The sequence below is a fragment of the Lontra canadensis genome, unplaced genomic scaffold (genome assembly GCF_010015895.1).
Source record: "Lontra canadensis isolate GAN:19392208 unplaced genomic scaffold, GSC_riverotter_1.0 scaffold3, whole genome shotgun sequence".
In the NCBI taxonomy this organism is placed as follows: Eukaryota; Metazoa; Chordata; class Mammalia; order Carnivora; family Mustelidae; genus Lontra; species Lontra canadensis.
In genome coordinates this window covers 52,141,657-52,167,117 of record NW_022630997.1, presented here as the reverse complement: position 1 = coordinate 52,167,117, position 25,461 = coordinate 52,141,657, and the positions used below count along the sequence as shown (strand labels likewise).

General features: G+C 34.8%; 1 protein-coding gene across 2 annotated transcripts in view; it reads right to left on the bottom strand.

The window, feature by feature from the left end:
• RTKN2 (rhotekin 2) overlaps positions 1-24,899 on the bottom strand; it is a 71,770-nt gene extending 46,871 nt beyond the window's left edge. Inside the window, exons 1-4 of one of the 2 annotated variants that reach the window (XM_032842289.1) lie at positions 24,628-24,899; positions 17,792-17,988; positions 5,581-5,639; positions 386-439 (exon numbers count right to left, since the gene is read on the bottom strand). In XM_032842289.1, the coding sequence (XP_032698180.1) occupies positions 386-439; positions 5,581-5,639; positions 17,792-17,988; positions 24,628-24,687 (370 nt within the window). In that variant the 5' untranslated portion in view covers positions 24,688-24,899. Of the gene's footprint in view, positions 1-385; positions 440-5,580; positions 5,640-17,791; positions 17,989-20,190; positions 20,320-24,627 lie in introns of those variants that run through there. The other variant, XM_032842297.1, reaches the window with a different exon arrangement.
• Between the last annotated feature and the right edge of the window lie 562 nt (positions 24,900-25,461).

Sequence of the window (25,461 nt, the reverse complement as noted above, 5' to 3'; positions counted from 1 at the left end):
TACACCCTGTTAAATAATCTGAAGTAACAAAACAAGGCAGAAAAGATCGCCAAGATTCTGGTCAAAAAGAAATACTGCCTTTACGTTTACTCCTTGCACATTTTCTTTTGTTGTACACTTCCCTTCCCCATAACCTGTTACAGTCCTTGCATAGGTTCCAATCAACAACTAAAAGTACACTAGATAGGCATTATCTTAATTAGTATCAAGCAATTATGACATATTTGTACTAAAAATAGGAAAAAGCACGGTTCAGCAAGATACTGCTTATTCTGCCTAATGACATCAATTTATTTCAGTGTGGGAGCAGCTTTTTCTCCCAATAATCACAAATTTACTATACCCTAAAGAAAATATTTCAAATATAAATTAAAATCATACATACGTTCCTTATTGCTGAAGTGATCAGAGTCTTTCCACATTAGTGGTATTCGTATATCTATGAAGGAGGAGAAAAAGAAATGATAAGTAATAATCTTGATAAATTTCATTTCTTAGAGTGAAATGAACTTCTGAATTCCATAATGGATTCCAACCATTAAAGCCAATATAAAATTTATTATTTAAATATTCTAACATAGGCAATATTTTCTCAAAAATAGCTTAGACTAGGAATATAAAATATGTTACAGTTATTTAAATAATTTACTAAAAAACCCTGCCAACTATTACTCAAGAAATTATTAAGTAAGGTCTGTAATAAGCTTATGCCATAACATTTTCATTTTGTGATTTATGTTTCTGAAATAGATGAAATAGTTGAATTTCTATTTTAGATAACCAGTTGCAACAAATGTAAATACATTTTAAAATCATAAAATAGTAGGTAGAAATGATGTCAGTACTTCCATTACGCAAACTTTAAAGATGAAGAAAATTAAGTGATTTGTCTAAGACCATTGTTAGTGACAAACAAATCCAAACCTTTCCATTAAGAGGATTTAACTTGTCTACAAAAGAATTTGCAGATCTTTGTTTATTCATGTTACAAACTACAGCATTTCCTTTAAGAAATAAAACTGGGGGCGCCTGGGTGGCTCAGTGGGTTAAAGCCTCTGCCTTCGGCGCAGGTCATGATCCCAGGGTCCTGGGATCGAGCCCCACATTGGGCTCTCTGCTCGGCAGGGAGCTTGCTTCCTCCTCTCTCTGCCTGCCTCTCTGCCTACTTGTAATCTCTGTCAAATAAATAAATAAAATCTTTAAAAAAAAAAAAAAAGAAATAAAACTAAAAAGAATAATGCATTCCTTCTTCAAGACCAAGAAAAGGGCATGTGTTCTAAAAGTGATGAAAATGTATCTTCTCTCATTCACACATTCTTCAAACCTTAAAGTAAATGTGTTAATGATCCTTATTCCAGATGTTAATCTAGACCTTTGACATAGTCAAAATTTTACTTTCCTAGTTTCCTCCATTCTTTCCTTTACTTTTAATACTAGGTTAACAATTTTCCTCTGACATTCTAGTGGTATCTATATATTTACAGAGAATCAAAGTTCTATCAACTAGATTAAGATGTATGAATTAAAACATAACACAGCACAGTAGAAAGCTCAATGATAAAGTGAAATTAGTTTCAATTACTCACAGTGTAAATATCTCAAACCTTTGTGGTGAATTTCTCTGTTTAAGACAGTTCCCTATTACACTTAGGATGTTGATATGAATATTTTCATACCTATTAATTATGCCATTTTCTAATAATTACAAATCTTTATGAACATAAGCTGCTTTGGCTACATATATGTTGTTCTTCACTTTAAGTCCTTTGATCCTTTGTCTATACTTTCATTAGTTTAGAATCCTTTTTAAGGTTCTTAATGCCTATTTCTAATTTCCTTTCTAGAAAATCTTTATAATACTCTTTCATCCTTACACATCCAACCAGACATGTATGTATGAATGCCCTTGACACTTCTGCCTTAGCAGTTTTGATTAAAAAATATTACTTATTGGGCTCTCTACATGTGCTCAGCTAAACACTTTATATATATCTCGTCTAACCACAATTTTTAAAATATTTACTAATTTAATAGCAATTGACAAGACTTGTTTAGATTTGTATTTTCTTCATTAATAAGAAAAATGTTAATACATTTATCAGCCAGTTCAGTGAATGTTTGTACCCATGACCTAAAATAAAATATAAAGTATAAATAAAAATACATAATTATTTCATCTATGTGAGTTTTAGGGTATGTGAAATAAAAATATAAACATTCTTCTTATAAGAATAATTGTTCCAGCCCCTTTTGTGTATATAATAGGCCTTCCTTTCCTCATTCATTTAATGATTCAGTGGATCTTTATCATATATGTCATCCTGAGTAAGTATCTGTCCTTTGGCTATATGCTTTACAGATCTAATTGAATCACTTAACAGTTACTGTCTATCCTAATAGCAGTACCATACTATTATACTTAATCTTTACAGTATACTTTACCATTTGCTAGAAATATATCCTTCCAAAACATCTTATTCTCAGTTGCTAATTTCTTTATGTGAATTTTAGAAGTATATTGTCCAAATTCCTCTAAAATGTTTTATTAGAATTCTATTATCCAAATTCACTTGAGAACTGGTAACTTTATTATATTCTGTCAATATATACAGTAGCACAACACAGTTACCCTTACATCTTTACTAAGGTTATTCTTGGCTATTTAATATTTTTGTTTTTTGTTGTTTTTATTGTAAAAGAGATCTTTTTGCCATATTTTCTCACTAGATATTGTTGGTTTTGACAGCTTACCACTTTTTGTATATTTACCTTGAATCTAGCCACTTTTACTGAATTCTTTTTTTTTTTTTTAAGATTTTATTTATTTATTTGACAGGGAGAGATCACAAGTAGGCACAGAGGCAGGCAGAGAGAAAAGGGGAAGCAGGCTCTCTGCTGAACAGGGAGGCCGATGGGGGCCTCGATCCCAGGACCCTGAGATCATGACCTGAGCCGAAGGCAGAGGCTTAACACCACCCAGGCGCCCCTACTGAATTCTTTTTTAGTTCAAATAGTGTTTCAGTAAATTTCCTTAGATATTCTAGGTTTGCAATCTATTGTTTTAAAACAGTATTCAGTTTCTCTATTTCTATTTCAGCAGTTTTATCTTTCAGTCTTGCTATTTTAGTTACAATTTCTTAAATTGTATCAAAATTACATAGATAACAATAGACATTTTTACTTTCCCCTTAATTTTAATGGGATTGCCTTTATTGTTTCATAATTATGATTTGGCTGATACCCTGTCAAAAAGCCTGCTTTTTGCTTGACCACAGTTGCTGACTCATTTCATTTCACAACTGTTCTTGTTCACAGCTGTTCTTGTCCTATTAGGGTGGTACTGACTATTTACACTATCTTGGGAGGAACATGAACCATGACTTCCTCTGCTATATACCAATAGCCTATGGGAAAACCTTGCCTTTTCCCATGCCTAGCTACATCAAATCCTCAAGAGAAGGCACACATTTCTTATCTATTTCCCGGGTAGTCAGGTACTGTTCAGATGACAAAGGAAATGTACCTTACCAACTATGATTTTTAATTCATAATTATCTTTTTATTTTTATAAGGACCTGGCCATGAATGGTGAAGCTGGAAATGGTTCCAAACCCAGGTATCACCCAGTAATCAATGTAATCTCAGAACATTCAGAAACTTTGTTGCAAATACTCATTTTAATCAAAACAAAAGTCATCCCAATGTCAAAAGAAAATGGATTTATAAAGGTGAATTAGTTTTTAATTTTGTTTTTATTTGTCTGTGTGTTTGTAATACACAAACAAGATATAATTAAGCCAAAGTAAAGATGAAGAGAAATTACATATGTATTCCATTTTCTGAGGCTTCTAGTTCCTTAATTTAAAATTATCTTTTGGAAAGAAGGAACACACGCAAAAATTTCTATACTTGAGTACTTGTGGTCAGGAAAATCACCTTTTTCTTTCACTTTAAATGCTTTTACTTAAGTACTCTTCTAAATGCGCAGTAAATGTTAATATGAATTGCTGTAGCGAATAAACTATTATGGCATTAGATGTTAACCCTATCATGTCATTTTAGTCTTCAACAGTAATTTAACATCTCACTTGTGTACTTAGTGGCACTAAATCAGAAGATGAAATGGAGGATTATGTTTAAGTATTTTTAGAAAATCTCCCTTAAAGATCTCAAATATTTTATTTATTCACATTAAAATGTATTGAACATAGTGCACAACTGCTATGTAAAAGTACTGTGTTAAGCATTAAAAGCATACAAGGAGGAATAAAACGTGTTTTATTGCAGTCTTATAATTGGAAAGATGAAAACATGAATATAAATAACTATAAAACAAGCAACAGATTTTATATAGTTCAGTTACTTTACCGAAGAATTTTTTACTGAAGGCAATTCCTACGATTTAGGACAATTACATCCTGTAAAATTCAGATCTACCTTTCCTGCATGAGAATTTTGTTTATCCGTAAAGACACTCCTAAAAACAGTTCCTTGAGCAAGAGAGCCTGAAATGTAGCAGCATGTTCCCTGGAGCTACGAGGACAAGGCTTTTGGCCAGTGAAACAAGTTAGTTATGACTTAAGGGCTTATGGAGGTCTGTTGTTCCCAAAATGTACTGATGAGAATAATATTTGTAAAAGGTACATTATCTAACTAGTATACATGAGTCAGCCTGTGTTCACTTCAATCTGTGCCATCTTTAACCGCTGTCTAGTTTCCTTAACACTTTGGAGAAACTGAGACAACACAGCATAAGTGCCATCTAGTGGTAAAGGGTCTCCTATCTGCATTAGGAATTCAAAGAAAGAAAACATTTCCAGCTGGAATGATAACAGGGAAGGCTTTATAGATGAGCAAACAGATCCTGAAGATAACATAGTTATTTCAAGAGCTAATTGGGTGTCAGAAGCAGGAAATGTATTGACAGAACAGGGAGAGAAATGTCTGGCTAAGCAGACAGTTTATGTCAAGAGTGGAAGATATGGTTAGAAAAATAGTTGGGTCAGAATGGAAAACTTGTGGGGGAAAGTTTCGTTTTCACCCTATGAAAAACAAGAAGCAGTCATCCATCCAATCAATGTCCAATGAGTAATTACTGTGTAAGCACTGTATTACCTTCAGGGTGTACAATAATGAACAAAAACAAACAAACAAACAACAAACCATAGTTCCAACCCTCAAGGAATTTCTAGCCTGGACAAACATTAGAAATGTTATTGAAACTTCTGACCAGAAAAGGAATGGAGAGTCAAAGATGTGAGTTTGTAGCTCAGCTCAACCACTTACAGGAAGTTGTTTAACCTCTGTGTCTAGAAAAAGAGAACTATCCTATCTATTTCACAAAACTGCACTGAAGAGAATATATAAAATACACATCAAACAGCTTTCTCAAACTGTAAAATCTTACATAAATGTACAGCATAATAATGAAAACAGTGTTTTAGAACAAATATAGATAGAGGTTATGCAAAATAAAATGAAGGAAAGAAATGCACTCAGGGAATCAAAACCCCACCAATGCTAAGAAGGTATGTAATAGAATTTATTCAGCAATATAAAAACAATCCATCTACAGCATACCTGATATGGCAATCTTTCCTTTACAAGCGGTTCGTTCTTTACTTTCAAAATTCACATCACTGTTAAAAGGAAAAAACCTAATGAAAAAAAGATCTTTTCTAATAAGCAATGTCTTAACAATCTTTCACAAATGCTTAAATATTAAAAACACACACATATCCATGCATAATGATTTCCAGTTAATATGACTACTTCACTCAAATTTCACGATGTTTAGGCAACAGCTAGCTGCTTTTAAGAGAAATATATAGAAGCACTCTCTTTCATTTTTCATATAATCTTTACATTCCATGATGATTATATACTGGCTTACCCTACAATGAAAGCCTTCTGTGAACACTTAATTTATAAGTAAGATGTGCAGTATTTGTTCAGGTACCAGGATGGATAATACCTAGGCTCACCATTTCATAAATCACATTTCTATCTTACCAGATTATAGTTGTCTGAAAAAGCTAGAGAGCTTCCCAAGCATAAACTTGCTGCTCAGGAGTATTTTATCTTTATAAAAACCTAAAAATACCAAAACAATTACTCTGTGCTATATATTTATATGCAGTAATATATATCATTCTTTGAAACTCAGAAAAACAAATATTAAAACAATAAATTAACTCAGGAACGAAAAGATGGGAGTGGCTCACAGAAAGAAAAAAAATATGGAGTAAAACACTGTCATGACAAGAGGAAAAAACTCTCAAGTAAAATTCCTGGTATATAAGAGACTCCAACAAGATCTGACTTTAGAATATACTATTACCATTTTAAAAAATTCAAAATACTTATCTCCTGGTAAATCAAATCACTCTGACCCTTGAATATTTTTCTAATATCTTATTTCCTAATATCCCACATGTAAAAATTAGCATTACATTTCTGGAGCAATATTTCTCAGAGTATTCTGCTTTGCATTTTTGGGGGGGGGTCTCCACTTAATTTGGTTAGTTAATTAACTACTGGCTAATTAAATTAGGTGCTTCAAATAATGTGATAAGATAAAAACTTTTCATCTGAATACTGTTTGATTCTAAGAGAGCTTTTGGAGAAAGGTTGGGTGGGATTCTGAAATGCAACTAATTTTCAGAAGAGTATGACACCATCTCATTGCGTTTCAGTAGGCAAGTTAAAAAGACTACACAGATATTCTTTTTCTTACATCAAAACTTAAAGACAATATATCAGTCTACTTCTCTTACTCTCTTACTCGATTAAGCACATAAGCATTTTAGGCAAAATCTATTCCATATGAGCTAAAATAATATACTGATGTACTTAAGTTGATAAATTTACATAAGACATGTATATAGTATTTATAGAACTACATATGAGCTATAACTAAAGTAATGTAGTAGACTTTAAGCCATAAATTTCAGGATCCTATCTAATTTCTTCGTGGTTACATTAGTATTTAAGTTAATATAGGAAATTCACTAAGTGAAAAATAAAAGTACTCATTGATTATTTAAAAATAATGTTTCATTAAATCATAAATTCTAAGAGTCTAGTTCAATATTTTATACTCAAGTTTAGTTTGTCAAGTTGGAGAACAGTAGCTTGCTTATTACTTAGTTGATCACAGAGGAAAAGTTCAGTTGAATAGCCTGCTATCAGGCACACTAGAAATCAAACACAAATCTCAATTTCCTCAAATTGGTATAAGAAATACAATATATATATACAGTTGGCTGGCATTTGTAAGTAATATTTCTAAAAACATCTTCTATATGAGCAATGAATAATATAAATTCTTAAAATGCTTATTTCAGTGAAGAAATATAAGAAAGGTCTAATATGGTGAGTAACTTGAGTTTTATGGAAAAAGTGATAGATTATGCTAAAGTTGAGATCCATTAGATATTACTAAATTGGATTAACTGTGAGGCTTTGGCAGGTGAGTGAAATTCTGAAATATAAGAACCACCAAAGCAAATTTGTTGAAAATGTACTACCAAAAAAAAAAAAAAAAAAAAAAAAAAAAATTCCCCCTTAAGGATTCAACCACATGGCAGAGTACAGCTTTCTTCCCTATAATTATAATTTACTTGCATAGGCATTTCCAGGGCCAGCCAACAAAGCTATTATAGATAAATATTATCAAACTATAATATAAACCCATTTTATCATATGAGCTTACAGAATAATTAAGTCTTTTTAAAAAAATGAGAGACACATTGAACTAATTCAGCCTCATTTTGCTGAAGCCTGAATTATCTTCAATTCAAATAACTCTTCAAACTGTTATTTAGGGTGCTAAAATGTGATGTTTTTCTAATTAATCCAAATTGACAATAAAATTGTTAAACATTCTCTGTTTAATAATGTGCTACTGTAGCTAATAGTTTGCTACAGTTAAATAAATACTTGTTTGAAAATCTGCAATGTTAATGCCAATTCTAAATGCTACAATTAGAGAGCCAGCCTGAGGAAAAAGCAAATAACCACAAAATTATCCAAACAGAGACACAGCAAAATAGTAGTGTACCTTCCTCTTATAAATCCAGTTTAGAGCATTATTATGGTGAGACTTGTAACTGCTAATTTAAGAGATAGAGACAAAAATATTAAAGACGAACTTTTAATTTTATCTTATTATTTAATTTCTGCCTGTAGGTAAACAAAATGACCAACAGAGGGTGCCAATCAACCACTTTGTTGCTCAAAAATCTGTATTTAAAATTGACTAAGTATAGATTATCCTATTTTATATTATTCAATACGGGAATTTAAAATAGAATTTATTTGCCAAAATTAACAAAGTTTAATGAGAAATTGAACAATTATGAAAGTATTTTATATTTTCTTAATGAAGTACTAAGAGAATTCTAACTGGGATCCTATTATTTGGAAGCATGTTATAAAATCCTTCACCTCTTATGCAAATGAGTGAAAACTCAGACATTCAGAAGAGCTTAATGTGGAATTTTAAACATCTTAAGTTATGTGGTATAAAATTAATAACTTCATAAGTATCTTAAATTGGGAAGATGAGGTTTCTATTTTAAACCTTGACATAACAGACTCAACAGACATAAAATACTATAAAGTTTAAAAAATAAAATCAGCTCTGTTTTTGATATACCATGTTCTAATGCCAGGAGTACACAATTCTCATTTGCTATCTATACTTTTTCTTTTTTCAGTTTATTAGTATTTAAGCAATATATTAGGCAACTGGATTATAAGAAACTGGTTAGTGTGGTGTTATTAAAAGCGCAATTATGTTGAATGATATACATAATTAGGCACTACAAATTACTTTGACTAATAGCATTTTTATAAAACCAAATAAAGTATTTCAGAAGTTAAGACAAGAAATACATTGGCAGGTTGGGAAAGGAGAGAATATTATTACTTGAATGTACGCTCTATAAGCATAGGGATTTCTTCATCTATTTTGTTCACTGCTGAATCACCAGTACCTGGTATACAGCTGAGTACATTGTAAGATACTCAACAAAATTTTAGTGAATACTGAATGAAGTGAAATATATGTAGCCATTGAAAGAAGGAGGGAGTATTTAGTAGGTTCAGTCTAAATCTTAGGTCTGATTCCTACCATCAATAACTACTTATGCTAAAGAGTTGCTGTTAATCTCTTAGCCTCAACATCATCATCTGTAAAATAGGAGAAATATCTACTTACCTCATAGGTACTGAATGAAGTAATATTTTAAATATATTCTATGTCATTCTTAGAAATGTCACACAAACAAGGATTAGTTTGTATTTATATTCTTGGCCTCAATATTTAACTTGAAGCTTAGGTGGAAGAGGCATTAAAACATTTGTTAAAGTAATCAGAGTATGACTCCCCAGCTCCTGTAAGATAATGGTAGCTAAATCTGAATTTCTTCAGGTATCTTACAAAAGCTTTTAGATCAACAGGAAAGCAAATAAAATCACCTATAGCCCATACTTCACAGCATAACTAGAAAACAGAGACTACAACAACATTCTATTTACATATAAGTGGAGAAATTGACAACTGAAACCATCAAAGTCAACTCCTGGAGTACCCACTGCAAAACACAAAACCAACCTGTGATCTCTCCTAGAAGAAAAGACAATGGATATAAGACCTGAATGATACCATAGCCCTGGTTCCTATAGAGAGCTGAAAGGGACTGCTAAAGAATTCTTGTTCAGAAGTTATTAGACTTATGGAAAGAAAGACACACAATGAAAGAGGTATCCTTTCAAGGTATGCCCATGAAGAAAAAAGCAGCAGCAGCAGCAGCAGCAGCAGAAGAAGAAGAAGAAGAAGAAGAAGAAGAAGAAGAAAGCAATTGAAGTTAAAAGCCTTAAAAAACAAAATAATATTTTTTAAAAAATCAGGAAACCAACTAACTAACATCTCAAAGGCATCATTTATTAAAGAAACTGCTCTTTGGAGTTCCAATAATTGAAAATACTGTTAGACAAACAAACAAACAAAAAACAAGTAAGCTCCTCTACCCACACATTATCAGTTGGTCCAGGAGAACTCTAGATCCTGCATACTTAACAAGGAACCGAAGAAAAGGGACCTAAACATCCATAGAAAGCTACTATAAAACAAAAGTAGGAGGAGTCAAAATGCTACAGCTGACAAAAATATGCCATCAACCACTCTCCAAAAAATATAAAGTAACAAAAGCACGATATTCCAAAATGAATTAAGAGCAGTTAAATAAGCTATTACAAATAAGAAAGAAGTGAGGAATCTGAAATCTTTAGATCTCAGACTAGTAAGGGACAAACAATAGGTAAATATGAAAAAAAAAAGAGAGAGAGGTAAGAAGAAAGAAACTGTAAAAAGTAAAACAAAATCATTTCTGAAATGATGAGTAAAATACAAAGTGCTCAAGGATGAAGACATAAAATTGAAAATACGTTAAGAGACACAGTGGGTGAGAATGAAAGAGCCAAAAGACAAAAAAATGAGATAAAGACTTTAAAAACATCAAAGAGAAAGTGATAGACATAGAAGACAGGCAAAGAAGAGCCAACTTATGTGTAATTGGCATCCTTAGATAATTAAAAACAAAGTTAATGAGACACTTAATGCCTTATTCTAGAGGCTTTAACTCCAGGAAAACTGTCTGAAAATAAATGGACTGAATCTACATATTGAAAGAGTCCTAAGTGAGCCAAAATGGTCATCCTTTAAACCTACCCCAATAAAATTATCACTTTCAGCCTCTAGACAAAAAGGACCAAGTCATTTACAAAGGAAAGAAAATTAGACATTAGAATTTTTTGATAAGACAACAGGGGAACGAGGTTTTTAAGAAACTCCAGGGAAGAAAACATTGGCCAAGGATTTTGTATACAGCCAACCTGTGCTTTTAAAGTTCAAACACTAAAGGAAAGCATTTTAAACATAAAAGAATGTGAAGAAAGCTATACTCACATTGAGAAATCTACTAGATCATAACCTTTCACCAAACAGGAGATGATTTTAGAAACTACAACAAAAGGAGAGTTAGTGAACATTATACATATTTAATAGTAGATCAAAGACTAAAACAAAGGTGAGACACAATTACAAGATTAGCATGTAAATATTAACTACTCAACCAAAGAAGAACACAGCTTAGAAAATAGTAATAATACTAAACCAAAACAAAATAGAAAGATAGAGAAGGAAAAAATGGAAAAATAAGTTCACTGATCTCCCCACAGATGATAAATGAAAGGAAATGATTTCATTTAAAGTAGAAAAACAAAATAGTAAAAGCCTAAGTCAGGGAAAAAAAGAGCTAAAGTCATTATGAAGTTACCAGTACCTAGGTTTTTTTTTTTAATATAAAGTTCCAATAACTACCATAACCAATAAAACTCATCTTAAATTAAAAAAAAAAAAATTAAAAAGAGCAGGGAAGATAGACCAAACACTAAAAGACAAAGCACAATATAACACATAAGTTAACATAACATAAAAGAATATGACAAAGCTAAAATCAATTACATCAGTAATATAAACAGAAATAGGCTTAGCACTCCCCCCCACCAAAGGATTTTCAGATAAGCTCATAATGTAAAACCTAACTCTGGGCTGAACACAGGAAACACACCTCCTACAAAGTGATTCATAAAGGTTAAAATAAAAGAGATGCGCAAAGATAAACAAAACAAATGCAAACACTAAGAATGCCTGGGGTTATGATCTTGTTAACAGGCAACTCCAGAATTCAAGTCTAAAAAAGCCACTATCAAACAACAGCAATAAAAGGACATTTATAATACTAAAGATCACAACTGACAACAAGTATGAAATAAGTGCAAAGATATCAAATGTTTCATAAAACAGAAAGTATCAGATATACGAGAGGTAAGACAGAAAATCTTTTTTTTTCTTAAGATTTTTATTTATTTATTTGACAGACAGAGATCACAAGTAGGCAGACAGGCAGGCAGAGAGGAAGGGAAGCAGGCTCCCCGCTGAGCAGAGAGCCAGATGCGGGTCTCCATCCCAGGACCCTGGGATCAGGACCAAAGCCAAAGACAGAGGCTTTAACCGACTAAGCCACCCAGGTGTCCCAAGACAGAAAAATCTTAATAACAAATATCTCAACCTTTCAGTCCAAGACAGTTCAAGTGTTCTTGAATAAGCAAGGCCATAGAAAACTATTGTTTTTAAGATCTTATTTATTTATTTGAGAGAGAGAGAGTGAGGGATAGAGAGTGCACAGCTGGGGAAGAGGTAGAGGGAGAGAGAGAGAAACGGACTTCCTGAGAGCAGGGAGCCCCATGTGGGGCTAGATCATCTCCCAGGACACTGGGATCATGACTGGAACCCAAGGCAGATGCTTAACCAACTGAGCCACCCAGGAACCCCTATAGAATACTTTAAAAACAATCAATAACATAGATCTTTGAATATATGTATTAAACTTTGTATCATGGTAAAAAGAAATATAACTTTAAAAGCCCACAAAAGTTATGAAAATTGACTATATTAAGTCAGAAAGAAATTACAAAATATTCCTTAAAATAGAAAAAATAAAAATCGGTTTGATCAAGATATAAAATGAATTCCTCTTTTGGTAATGTCCAAGTATTTCATATTAGAAAAACCCTACCTCTCCCTCTTCTCTTTCCCACAGAAAACAATATAAAATCTGGGAAAACTACTTAAAAAACAACTACCTAAAAGGACTAGCAGGCAACCAAAGGAGAGAAGAAATTAGAGAAAACTCAACACTACAAGGGAGTGGCACCATGATACATTCATACAGGGGAATACTACTTATCAATAAAAAGGAGCAAATCACTAGTCACATAATGAATCTTAAAAGTATTATGCTGAAGGAAGAAACAGAGTACATACTAGACAAGTCCATTTATATTAAGTTCTAGAACAGGCAAAACCTATGGTGGGAAAAAAATCAGTTAACAATGCTTGCTTTGAAGAGTGGGGGACACAGGTAGGTACTACTAATTGAGAGCTGGAGAAAAAGAAACAGGATGTATCCAAGAAGTATAAAGAAAAAGGCAAATTCAAAATGAAACATAGATGACTCTTTATGAAACTGATAACATAACTGTTCAGAAAGAAAAAAAATAAGTAATTTTTAATCATGGTCTCCCGTTTATCCATAGGAATGTATACATGCTTGCATGTACATAGACACACACACACACACACAAAGAACTTTCTTTGAATTGCATCACAAAAAATAAGATGGATTGATGGATGAAGAGAAGAATGAATTTAGAATAAGACAAATGTAGTTAAAATATTAATTGTAGAATCTAGGTGGTGGATATATGAGTTTTCACTGTATAATTCTTTCAACATTTTTGTATGTTAGAAAATTTCATAATTTCCATATGTTGGGAAAGAACTGCAAAGAAATGCTGAACTTGCCTAGCTGGGTTTTCTGTCAGTAACCATATTGATACTAAAATTATGAAACTACTTTATATAATCATATTATTAAACAAATAAGGAAGTAGATTACTGTTATTAGGAATTAAGTTTTTTAGAATGAGAAAAAGATAAATACAAAATAATTCAAGAAAACAAAAACCTACAAATATCAATGTAAACACCTAACTTTTAAAAAAAATCTCTCCTATAGCTATGTCTACTAAAAAGGTCTAATAGCAATGATTCCAAGTAACAATGGGAACACCCAGTGCCCAGATTTTAATTTCAAAATACCATTCACTATTAAAGGGAACCAGGACTCTAGTACTACATCACCCTTGACTGAATTCTGGTCTGGGAAAAAACACTGTAAAGGATTTTCTTTTTACAACTAGCTGAAAGTGAATTCAGACTGAATATTAGATGACCACTATGGAATTATTGTTAATTTTTTTACATATGATAATTACATTTTGGCTATGTAGCAGAATATTTGCTTTTAGAACCATTGAGATGTACATGCCATGTTGACTGCAAATTATTTTTAAATGGATCAATACAAAAAAAGAAAAATGTATATGTGTACATGTCTATGCTTGTACATATAATATAAAAACAGGATAGAGAATAGATGAACCTATATAGTGAATTACTAACTGATCCATCTAGGTAGAGAATATACTACTTTACAATTTTTATCATACTGTTCTTACTACTTTTTTACATTTGAAATTTCATATTAAAAAGTTGATTAAAAATCTGAACAAAGTAAGGAATAATACTCGACAAACATGGCAAGCATAGAGGCCAGTGAAAGTCAGAACTTAAGAACAGGCATGAAGGTGACAAAAAGAATGCTGGGAAGTTTAAGAAGAGGTTTGTACCTCTCAGTTTGCGGGACACCTTAGCACAATTATCTGGCACCTAAAAGGCTGTCAGTTAACACCCATTAACTTCCTACAGGGGTGAGGAGTCCTCAGATTTTTGGGTCATCTGGGTTCATGTCCTAGCCACGTAGTCACTGTGAGTCCTTTGAAACAGTTACCTAATATTGCAAAGTCCCATTTGACTACTCTTTAATAGAGGTTTATAGTTCTCCCAGCATATAACGTGATATTTGTGCACACCTTAACAAAATATGTGGCACTTGGAAATCTGTCGGTTAACAACCATTAACTTGCCAGCTAGCCTTCTACACATTCCTGAATCTTGCTTCCCCCTTGCTTTTCAACTTTGGCTTCGTCTTGAGCCTCAACCAAACACATCTTGTCACTACTCTTAAATAAATCATGGTCTCTTTCACCCTGAGCTTTTATTTTGCTATTTTTCTTTCTTGGAATGCTGCTTTCCTCTCACTCACCCAACCAAACTCTATCCATCCTCCAAAATCTAGAAGATTCAGATTTTTTTTTTAAGATTTTATTTATTTATTTGACAGACAGAGATCACAAGTAGGCAGAGAGAGAGAGGAGGAAGCAGGATCCCCGCCAAGGAGAGAACCTGATGTGGGTATCGATCCCACGACCCTGGGATCATGACCTGAGCTGAAGGCAGAGGCTTTAACCCTCTGAGCCACCCAGGCACCCTAGAAGATTCAGATTTTATTCTTTCATCAGATCTTCCTCAAGTTTGCCATTTCATACTGACTTAATTCTTCTTTGACAAAGCCTAGCTGCATTAATTTTTTGATATTTTATAATAAAATTTTAGAGAAGGTAGACTAAACTAGACTAGAGGTAGGCGGTAGACTCATTAATATGCCATTTTAACTCTGGTAGCCATGTAAAAAACAAAGCATTTTTCTACCTTAACGACTATCAAAACCAAGCTAAGGAAAAGAACACTGAGTCTCTAAAGGTTAAATATTTGACTGCTGAACATACAAATGTTCTCATATTTTGACAAATTCTGTCCTTTGAATTTGTATACACCAACACAGTACTTAATAATGTTGTACAAGTACTAGTCAGTAAATATTTGACCAACCAATCAAATGGCATAATTTACATAACTTAATTCCCAAAACTGAAAAACCATCCTAAGACTCTCCTTACTATCTAGATCATTTTTATGAAATTTCCAGTTATAGGGGCACCTGGGTGGCTCAGTGGGTTAAGCCTCTGCCTTCGGCTCAGGTCATGATCTCAGGGTCCTGGGATTGAGCCCCACATCAGGCTCTCTGCTCAGCGGGGAGCCTGCTTCCCTTCCTCTCTCTCTGCCTGCCTCTCTGTATACTTGTGATCTCTCTCTCTCTGTCAAATAAATAAATAAAATATTTAGAAAAAAAAAAAAAGAAATTTCCAGTTATATTTGATAGTGACATCAGGTTATATCTGTACAAAACAAAGTAGAACTGTAAACAAAAGAATTCATAGAGAATATTCAGATTTCTTTAAAGAAATAATTTTATAATTAAGGGAGACAATTTTTTATAGGAATTATGAATATAAATATGTATGTATAGCAGCAAAGCTATTTTCATCTAATGAAGATAATCCCTAAAGAAACTGAAAATTATACACATTTCCAATTGAGTCAAATATTTTTTCCTATCTTTCTTCTATCATTTCAATAAGGATTAAGTTTATTTAACATTTTTATAAATCAGTAACTTTAGAAAAGTCATACTACCAAATTAAGAAAACGGTCAATTCACAATTCACTAAAAATATGTACAGAACGTAAATGTGGAGGACACTGATTCCCAGAAGAGTATTTCCTGCAATGTGAGAGATGATATAATAGCAAGTGTTTAGTCCCACCCTGTACTTAAACCAGTGCTTCTTAAACCCTTCCACTGAAACGGCCCTCTCCTGACAAAATGTCCTTAAAAAGGATGGGCGGAGAACATACAGCTCTGTGAACAGAATAATGCAAATTATACCACAGTTCCTAATTTCTCATGTTTTATCTTAAGAACTCATGTATATAAAGAAGATATGCCATATTTATCCTATGGCTTTGTATATATCCTGAGACATATTTATGTACTCTCAGTGATATATGGGATCCAGTTTGAGAGGCACTGACTTAAACCAAGGTATGTCCATCTGAAAAAATGTTTTCTTAAATTACGACGTAAGAATAATTTCATCTTATAATGTCAGGGATAAAAAATAATGAAAATTATTTCACATTTGTTGAAATAATAATTATGTAAAAAGTATCAGATTGGGTTTTTAATATAACCTTAATTTTTAAAATATAAGTATTATCTTGCCAACTGTAATGAAGGAACTGAGGCACAAAGAGGTCCAAAAGCAGTACAGTAAATAAATATTGTGACTTTGTACGCAAGTGTTTATTGTATCACCATCTCATCACATTTTATTTTTACAAAAATCTCTTTCTGTAACCTGTGTTTTTTATCTTATTTTTCAAGCATTTAGTGGAAGTATCTGTGAACAGCACAATGGCCATTAAGGTATAAAAAGAAATTCTTCACTAGTGCTAGAGCTTTAAGAGTGATCAGCAATGGGTGATGTAAGACCATTTACATTAGAAAAGAAACCAAATTTAAGTCCATTCTTAGATTCAAGAAGAGTTGGCATTGTAAATGGGATAGAATGTAAATTTCATACACAAATCCTAGACCTGATCCAAAATGGAAACACAGAGTAAACAAGAGAACAAGGACCAGAAGATACTTAGCAAATCCTAAGCAACCTCTCATTAGTTTCTGTCACTGGCCAGTGACATGTCCTTGAGTAAATTGCTTGCCTCTTGAGGACTTATATTCACCATATGAAAGGAGTGTGTATTTCAATTTCTACACCTAAGCTTCCATTATCTCAGCTAACACCTCTTTATTTGCATTTTTAAGCAACTTTTTTTTAAATTCACATTTCTATATACTCAGCTATCAGTCTTGGTCCTTTTTCTAAAAAAAGATTTAGTTATTTCTCATTTGAGAGAGAGATAAAGATGCAGGAGGCAGAAAGAGAAGGAGAGACTCTCAAGCAGACTCCCACTGAGTGTGGAGCCTAAGGCAATGCTCATTCTCACAACCTTGAGATCCTGATCGGAACTGAAATAAGAGTCAGAGGCTTAACCAACTAAGCCTCCCAGGGGCTCCAGTCTTCCTCCTTTTTAAAATATTCTCTCAGCTCTTGCTTCTTAACCATTTCACTTCATAATCTGGGACACAATAAAACTGCCAAGCGAAAACTGCTACTATAATATTAATTTTATTCTGATTTCTACTGCCAAAATATTTCTAATATTAGAGACTACTTTGGTGTATTTATTTTTTAAAAGCTTTGATGATTTGATATTTGACATTAAAATTAAACTATATTGTGTTCTTATTCAAATACTTGAGTACATTAAAAGCCATAAGAAAACTATGCTACTAACCATCTTCCAGTCTGATTTGCAATCTGTTCTTCTAATTTCTGTAGCTCCGATGTGTAAGCCATTATTCGAGCATTGCATACCATGAGATTCTTAACTGCATGCAAGATCTGGTCTTTCTGAGTGCTCAGAGAAAGGAGTTTCCATATTCCTTCTCTCATTCGAATTTCTAAATCTATTTTTTCTTGAATGCTGCAATCCTTTAAAAAAAAGAGAGAAAAGTATTCTTGAAAAATAGCAAAAATTCAGAATTATAACATTTCTTTTTACCCCAATAGATGGAAAACATACTAGACATCATTTTAATGTTGTAACATATTGGGAAAGTGACAAACTTTTAATGTATAATAGCACAAATTATATAGCTATTTGATAATGCTCTTTGCAAAACCTTAATTTATTTTACTAGGAAGTTTTTACAATCTAGTAGAGAAACAGAACAGAAATGGGGGTGAGAAACATTACATATTCTTAGCATAATTTCACAAGTTTAAATAATGTCTCCCAAATACTCCTGTCCTCCTAGAACTGCAGAATGTGACCTTATTCGGATATAGAGTTTTACGGACGTAGTTAGTTAAGATGAAGTCATACTGTAATAGTATGAGCCCAAACCCAATGACTGGTGTCCTTATAGGAAAGCCACATGAAGAAAGAGACATACACAGAGAGATTACATGCAAAGACTAAAGCAGAGATGGGAGTAATGAGTCCACAAGCAAAGGACCACCAGGCAACAAAAGGAAGCTGGAAAGGGCAAGAGAAAAATTATTCCCACAGCCCTTAGCAGGAATATGGGCCTGCAGGTGGGTACCTTGATTTCATACTTCTGGACCCCAGAACAATGAGAGAATAAATTTCTACTGTCTAAAGTCACCCAGTTTGGTAATTTGTTAAAGAATAATCTCAGGAAACTAATACAATAATACATTAACTAATGTAAACAATATAGCATATGCACATATTATATATGTTGTATTGTGGAATGGCAAGATATGATTGATGACACTGAATTAACCAAGGTAAGATTTTCTAAAGGAGAAGATGCTGTAAAAGGGATAAGTTTTAGTGGCTATGGTAAGCAATGTAAATAAAATCTCAGAAGCAAGAGTGAAAGCACTGTGCCCAGAAAATGTCAGAAGCTTTTAGCTATTGGATGGAACAGAGATTTAGAATAGATTTTTGGATATGTTTACTTTAGTTTTTTTTTTTTTTAAGATTTTATTTATTTGAGAGAGAGAGACAGAGATAGTGACAGAGAAAGCAGGAGCAGGGAGGAGAGGGAGAAGCAGGTTCCCTACTGAGCCGGGAGCACCAGTGTGGGACTTGAACCCAGTACTCTGGGATTATGACCTGAGCTGAAGGCAGAGGACTTAATCTACTCAGCCACCCAGGCGCCCTGTTTACTTTAGTTTTAAGAGTCATCATGAAACTACTATATCACTTTAGTTCTGAAAGTCTTTTATTCCATACAATTATCTTGTAATGGCCTGGTTCTATACACAATTTATACATGTAACATTAAAATTCTATAAACTCCAACATACTATTTTGATTTAATTCACAGTGGCTTTAAAAAAAAATTATAAACCATTGGATACTCTTTAACTATACTACCAACATAATAATGCTCCAGTATGTCTATTTCTAAAAGTAGAAGTCCTGGCTTCTGTGGTAAAAAATAAATGTTATAATTTACCTTTTAATTGGATCAAAATCTGTATCAAAAATGTAAATGGAATATAATAATGGAAGTTCCAGATATTCAAAAGACAATCTTTTCAAAAGAAAACTAAAAGTTAGGAGAACAAGTCTATGAAAATTACCCTAAAAGAGAAGCTGTAGCAGATGATTTAACTTGTCTATCCAAATCAGTCAAATGCACTATTCGCATATAGAAGAACAGAGCTGTTTAATTACTTTCTGTAATTACATCATGTAATTACCACATAAAAACCTTCTCCAGTAGTAGAACTCAAAACTGGTATATTTTATAAATGTAGTCGTTTGCTGGTTTTCCTTCTTTACACATGGCTGAATTTCAACAATTCTGTTTCATCTTTTTATGAATTTGTCAGTCTCAAAGTAAATTCTTCTTTAATGTAATTAATAATTAATTATAAGAATTATCTATGTGACCCATATGTCTATAGAAATAAGCTCTGGCAGTCTGGTTAGTATTGGAGAGTTCATGTAGGGAACAACATGAAGCCAGGATGAATAGCTTTACCCTACAACTGAAATACAAACAAATACCATCTGCTACCATTAAATTCAATTTTGCTTTTTAATAGTGTGAGGCAGCCAGCTGAACCAGCAAAACGGTTCTTAAAGCTGGCTGCATATTACAATCACCTCTGATAGGGGAAGGGCCTTATAAAAGTTCCTAAGTTAAGACTCACCCACCAAAAAACAATTAGACTCTCTGGAGGTGGAGCCCGAGTTTTTGTTGCTGCTGTTTTTCTGTTTTTTATTTTAAGTTCCTCTGGTGATTCAATGTACAGCCAGGGTAGAGATCCACTGATGTAGTACTTGAAATTTCATAGCAATCCGTAAAGTTGCAACAACCTTAAGGAACCAGTAGGTGGCCACAAACACGTTAAAGAATCAGTTTGGGATTCTAGGGTCTCCATCTTATAAATGAAGATTGTCTTCTCTTCATCACTTATTGATAAAGACTATAAAATTATAGAGGCTTGGGAAATAGTGCAGAAATGAAATGCAAAGTTAGGACTTCTTTTTTAAATCACCTTATTTGTAAGGTTAAATATTCATTAAGGAAATGAGATGTATCTAATATATTAACATTAGAAATCTATCCTTTAGAGCAGGGATCAGCAAACTATTGCCCAGTCAATGCTAGTCTTTTTGTAAATAAACTTGTACTGGGGCACAGTCACACCCATTTGTGTTATCTAAAGCTACTTTCAAGTACCATGGCAGAGTTGAGTAGTCTCAACTAAGACCATGTGGTTCACAAAGCTGAAAATATTTACCTACCTGTTCTTTTGCAGAAAAAGTTCGCTGATCCCTAACCCAGCCAAATTAACATTCATAGTAAACTAGTTTACCTCACCTATTCTACAGTGAGCAAATGTGGATCCGGGAGGGCTGACATAAGTGAGATGAATTAAGTGTATGTACACTTTAGAATGTACTGGTGTTAAAAAAAAAAAAAAAAAAAAAAAGCTATGGTGTTAGCTAGTTTTGTGGTCTCCGCAACTTTAGTATACATCTATACTTCACAAACAGAGAAAACCTCTCTGGTTAAGTGATATTACTCTAGCCAAGAAAGTCTTTATGGAGTCAAAGAACTTAATTTTAGTTAGTAAGGGGTGCAAAGTGCTCCCGGGGTAATAGCTGATGTGTTATCCACAGTGAGAACAATGATCTTGTAATGAGGGCACAGACTGAGCCCTAAAGTATAACAGGACGGAGATAAAATCCCTATTGCTGCTGCCTCAACTATAATAGTAGAGTCAAGACTGAGTAGGACCCAAGACAAAAGCATATACCCGTCCTTCTTAGAAATGTCAGAAAGCAAGTCTCCAGAAAGAGCCAAGAATGGGGGGAAAGCCTTCCTTTTGCCATTTCTTCTTCAATTTTCTAAACGAGAGTTTCCTTGTAATCAAGTCAAATGAAGCTTATGGCACTGTCCTGATCATGTATCTAAAGTCAGGCTGATAAAAATAAATGGACAGACCAAGGCTAAAAATGAAACAGGAAAAGGACTTAAAAGTGCAAATCTAGATTATGTAGAAAACAGAAAGATACTAGTTTTGAAGAGCTAGAAGGGGACAAAGGAAGTCCAAAGAAAATGGCTTTAGTGTTGAAATTAAGTATGGACTTAAAAAATATATATATATATGAAGTTGGGCTGCTGATAAGACTACTGTAGTAATCCAGATAGAAACTATTACCTACCTAATGGATATAGTTAAACGATGTTCACTAAAAGGCCAGGATGAAAAAGACTGCAAATGAGTATTTATAGCATACATCCTTCTTCTAAAAGATATTGCATGTTATTTCAAGAATTGTTTATGTACAGAAAAAATCTGGAAATTGTTAATAGTGGTCACTCTGGGAAATGGCATTAGAGAAAGAATTCTTAAATTCATGTTTCTATATACATTTACTTTGGTGAAATGACATAATGAGATAGGGAAACTGAAGAACTCCATAAAAATCTGTCTTTTGCTTTTTTTCCTGCTTCTATTCTTGCCGGACTTGACCCACACCCCACTTTACACATGCCTTGTAATGCAAATAGTGTATGTCCTCCTTGTAAGGGTCAAGGAGTTCAAGATTTCTCTAGAACAGATAACATCCAAGAAAGAATCAGATGAGAATGACTGGAGGAATCTACCATATGTGTATTCCAGACCACCAGCACTAGACATCTTGACACCAAGACCCCCCTCAGCTCCTCCACCTGGGCTCCAAGCAATAACACTTGGGTCCTTGTCTTTGTTCTAACCAGTTCCTGGTTATCTGAGAGGACACATACACCACACCATTATCCTCAATAAAAATCCCCAGACCCCAAACTAAGACAAGACTCATGCTCCTTTTCTAAGTTTCCTGAGCATTCATCCTTATCTGCTCTCTATCTTCAATAAACTCTTTCACCTCCTATGGGCTCAGATAAGATTTCCATCCTGCAAGAAGCTAAGGACCTTCTTAGCTAGTCCTATGGGACCCCATTCTGGGTCCTCTGATCCAGCCTGCTGGCATCAATAGCATTACATCTTAATCTCATTTTTATTACGATTTCTAAAGTTTAAATATTTGTAAGAAAAGCTAGGTGGCTGCCCCAACATCTCAGATGAATGGGACAAGAGATTGTAAGAAAACTGTTTTCTCTCAAGTATATTCTGAGTGTTAGGTACTATCCTAAGTATTTTATTTTATTTTTGTTTTAAAGATTTTACTTATTTATTTGACAGACAGAGATCACAGGTAGGCAGAGAGGCAGGCAGAGAGAGAGGAAGGGAGACAGGCTCCCTGCTGAGCAGAGAGCCCGACGTGGGGCTCTATCCCAGGACCCTGGGATCATGACCTGAGCCGAAAGCAGAGGCTTTAACCCACTGAGCCACCCAGGTGCCCCTATCCTAAGTATTTTAAAGAGGTTCTCAACTCCCAATAACTTTCTAAGATAAGCATCTTACCCATTTTACAACTGTGAAAACTAAGGACTTAGAAAAGACAGATAACTTATTCAAGGTTGTATAACAAGCAGAGTTGGATTTGACCTTAAACTGACTCCAAAGCCAATACTGTGTGTACTCACAGATGACTCCAAGGTTTGAACAGAGGTGTTTCACTAGTATTTGACCACCCAAGAATTTCTGGCCCTATCCCTAATAGATGGCAGGTTCATTAATATCAAAGGAAAAACAGCAAATAAAAATTCAGTTAGTCAAGTATAAAATTCTCTTACTGACCCTCAATATTAGGTTGAAACCTATTACTATTTTGCAATTTTTATTCAAGATCCTAACAGAAGGAATTCCACAACTCTATTATTTGCTTTTCTTGCTGCCTAAGAAATCATTACATACTGTATCTTCTCACATGAAAATAATTCAGCCCTTGTGTATAATTATTTATTTTCATTCCACGTAGCTAAACTTCATGACCTTATCCTCTTCTTTCGTATAATTCCTAAATATTACTGCTTCACACAGCTAAATAAATATACTCGAACCACTATACAAACACCTATGTAATGCACACAAGAACTTCCACAGATTGCCAATTCACTAGAAATCAAGATTTTGTTAATAATCGGGACAGCCAAAGTACATAAAGGAGAGGACAGAAAAGAAGTATTTTACATTAAAATGTTTGAAATTTTTGAAAATGCTGGCATAAAACAGCATTACTAATAAAGGAGTTGGACTTTTCTGCATAATGATTCTTAATGTCTTGCTTTATTTTTCTCAGTATTATTGAAGATTTACTAACGATGTTGTATCTACTGAGGATTCTAACAAAAAATAATTTTCTAAGGAAAGGCTTTGCCAGGGTTCTAAGCAAAGACAATATAAAATTCCTTATAGTCTGCCAATTTTGACCTACAAAACTGGTATTTTCATATAGTTTAGGCTATCTCAGAATTCAGGAAAATAAGATAGAAATTTAAAATAGAAATGAAGCTCCAGCTTAAAGATCAGTTTTCTTTTACGACTCTAAAATTATGGTTAAGGGGAAAAACAACATTTTAATAACTGGTTTCCCTAAGAAAAAATGCTGCTCTCTATGAAGTAAAAAGGTTTCTAACCCGCACTTTACAATGCGAAATAGCAATCTATCTTACTTCTTTCTTATCCATTTCAAAAAGGACCCACTTTCAATTTTCTGAAGTTCCAAGGTTGCAGTTTGCTCCCCCACCCTGCCCCTCTAGTTTCTGTCGTGCGTAGACAGCCGTCCAGTACTTGTGCTGCCGTCAAATCAAGTGATAAGCAAACTGTCCTCCCCGGGCCTCGGGTGGGCTTCTTGGAAATCCCGGAACCTGCATTTCCCCAGCATCACCTACGCTTGGGCGGGTGTTCCAAACCCTGCCCGGGGCCGGGAAGCAGCTGGCAGGTGCGCCCAGAAACGCACGGCCGAACTCTGGCATCGCTTCCCCACTCGGGTCTGTCTGTCCCATGAGAAACCGGGGACCGTGGGGAATGCAGAGATTTCTAAGCTCCCTTGGAGCCTCAAAAGTGCGGCCTCCTAGTCCTTCCTTTTGTTTCTGGTCACCGCTGGATAGGAGACGCGGCCTGGGGTTTTCTCAGCGCCGAAGCACAACGGTGGCCTGAGGACCTGAAGCCGGGCCCTTCGTCACTCACCTGCTGGGCAGGAAGGCCCGCCAGGCGGAGCTCGGGACCCCTCACGGTCTGTCCCTCCATCTCCTGCGCCACAGCCGGGGCCGCCGCCACTCCTCCACGGGTAAGATTTGAAAATCCCGCCGCTCGCCTGAGCCGCGGAGGACGCCAACCGCCGTCGCGGCTGTACCAAGTCCGGCCGCAGGGGGAGGGGCGCGGGGGGCGTCCCGCCGGAGGGCGCACGCGCAGTGGGAGCGCCCCGCGCCCTGGCCTCCAGAGTGGGAAGCCGGCGGAGAACCGAGTTTGCACAGCCCGCGGAGAAGTGGGGCGCGGACGGCGGACTTAAAGCCGTGATGGAGTGTGGGCGGGCCTGGGGCGCGAGTGGGCAGGGCCGTGGGTAGAGCGTTGGCCACCGAGCTCACCCTGCCCGGCGCAGGGTTTCTGCTGCTGGTGGTGGTCGAGGCAAGTATTTGGTGCTGAATGCATTTTCCCTGCATCCCGGTGCAGGCTCTCCCTCCAGGGCACTTGCGCTGGCTGCAATCCCTGCGTTCTTACGAACGACTCGGGGACACACAGTATCACTGGGAGCCTATGGTGTCATTCCCAGAGAACCAAGGGACACTGCTCCCAGCGCTCACACAGCACAGGGTCATTCAGAGACCACGGCCCTGTTAACCCGGCTAGTGGGATGCTGTGGCATTTCACAAGGTCTTTTCTTTTGTCCCCGTTGTTTCTTTATAATTCCATATACCCCCACCACACACGCCCAAATAGTGTGTTCTTCTTGCAAAGACTTCTTTCCTGAAAGTAGTTTATTCTTTCCTTGCAAAATACTTTTCATTACTCCTTCCCCACCAG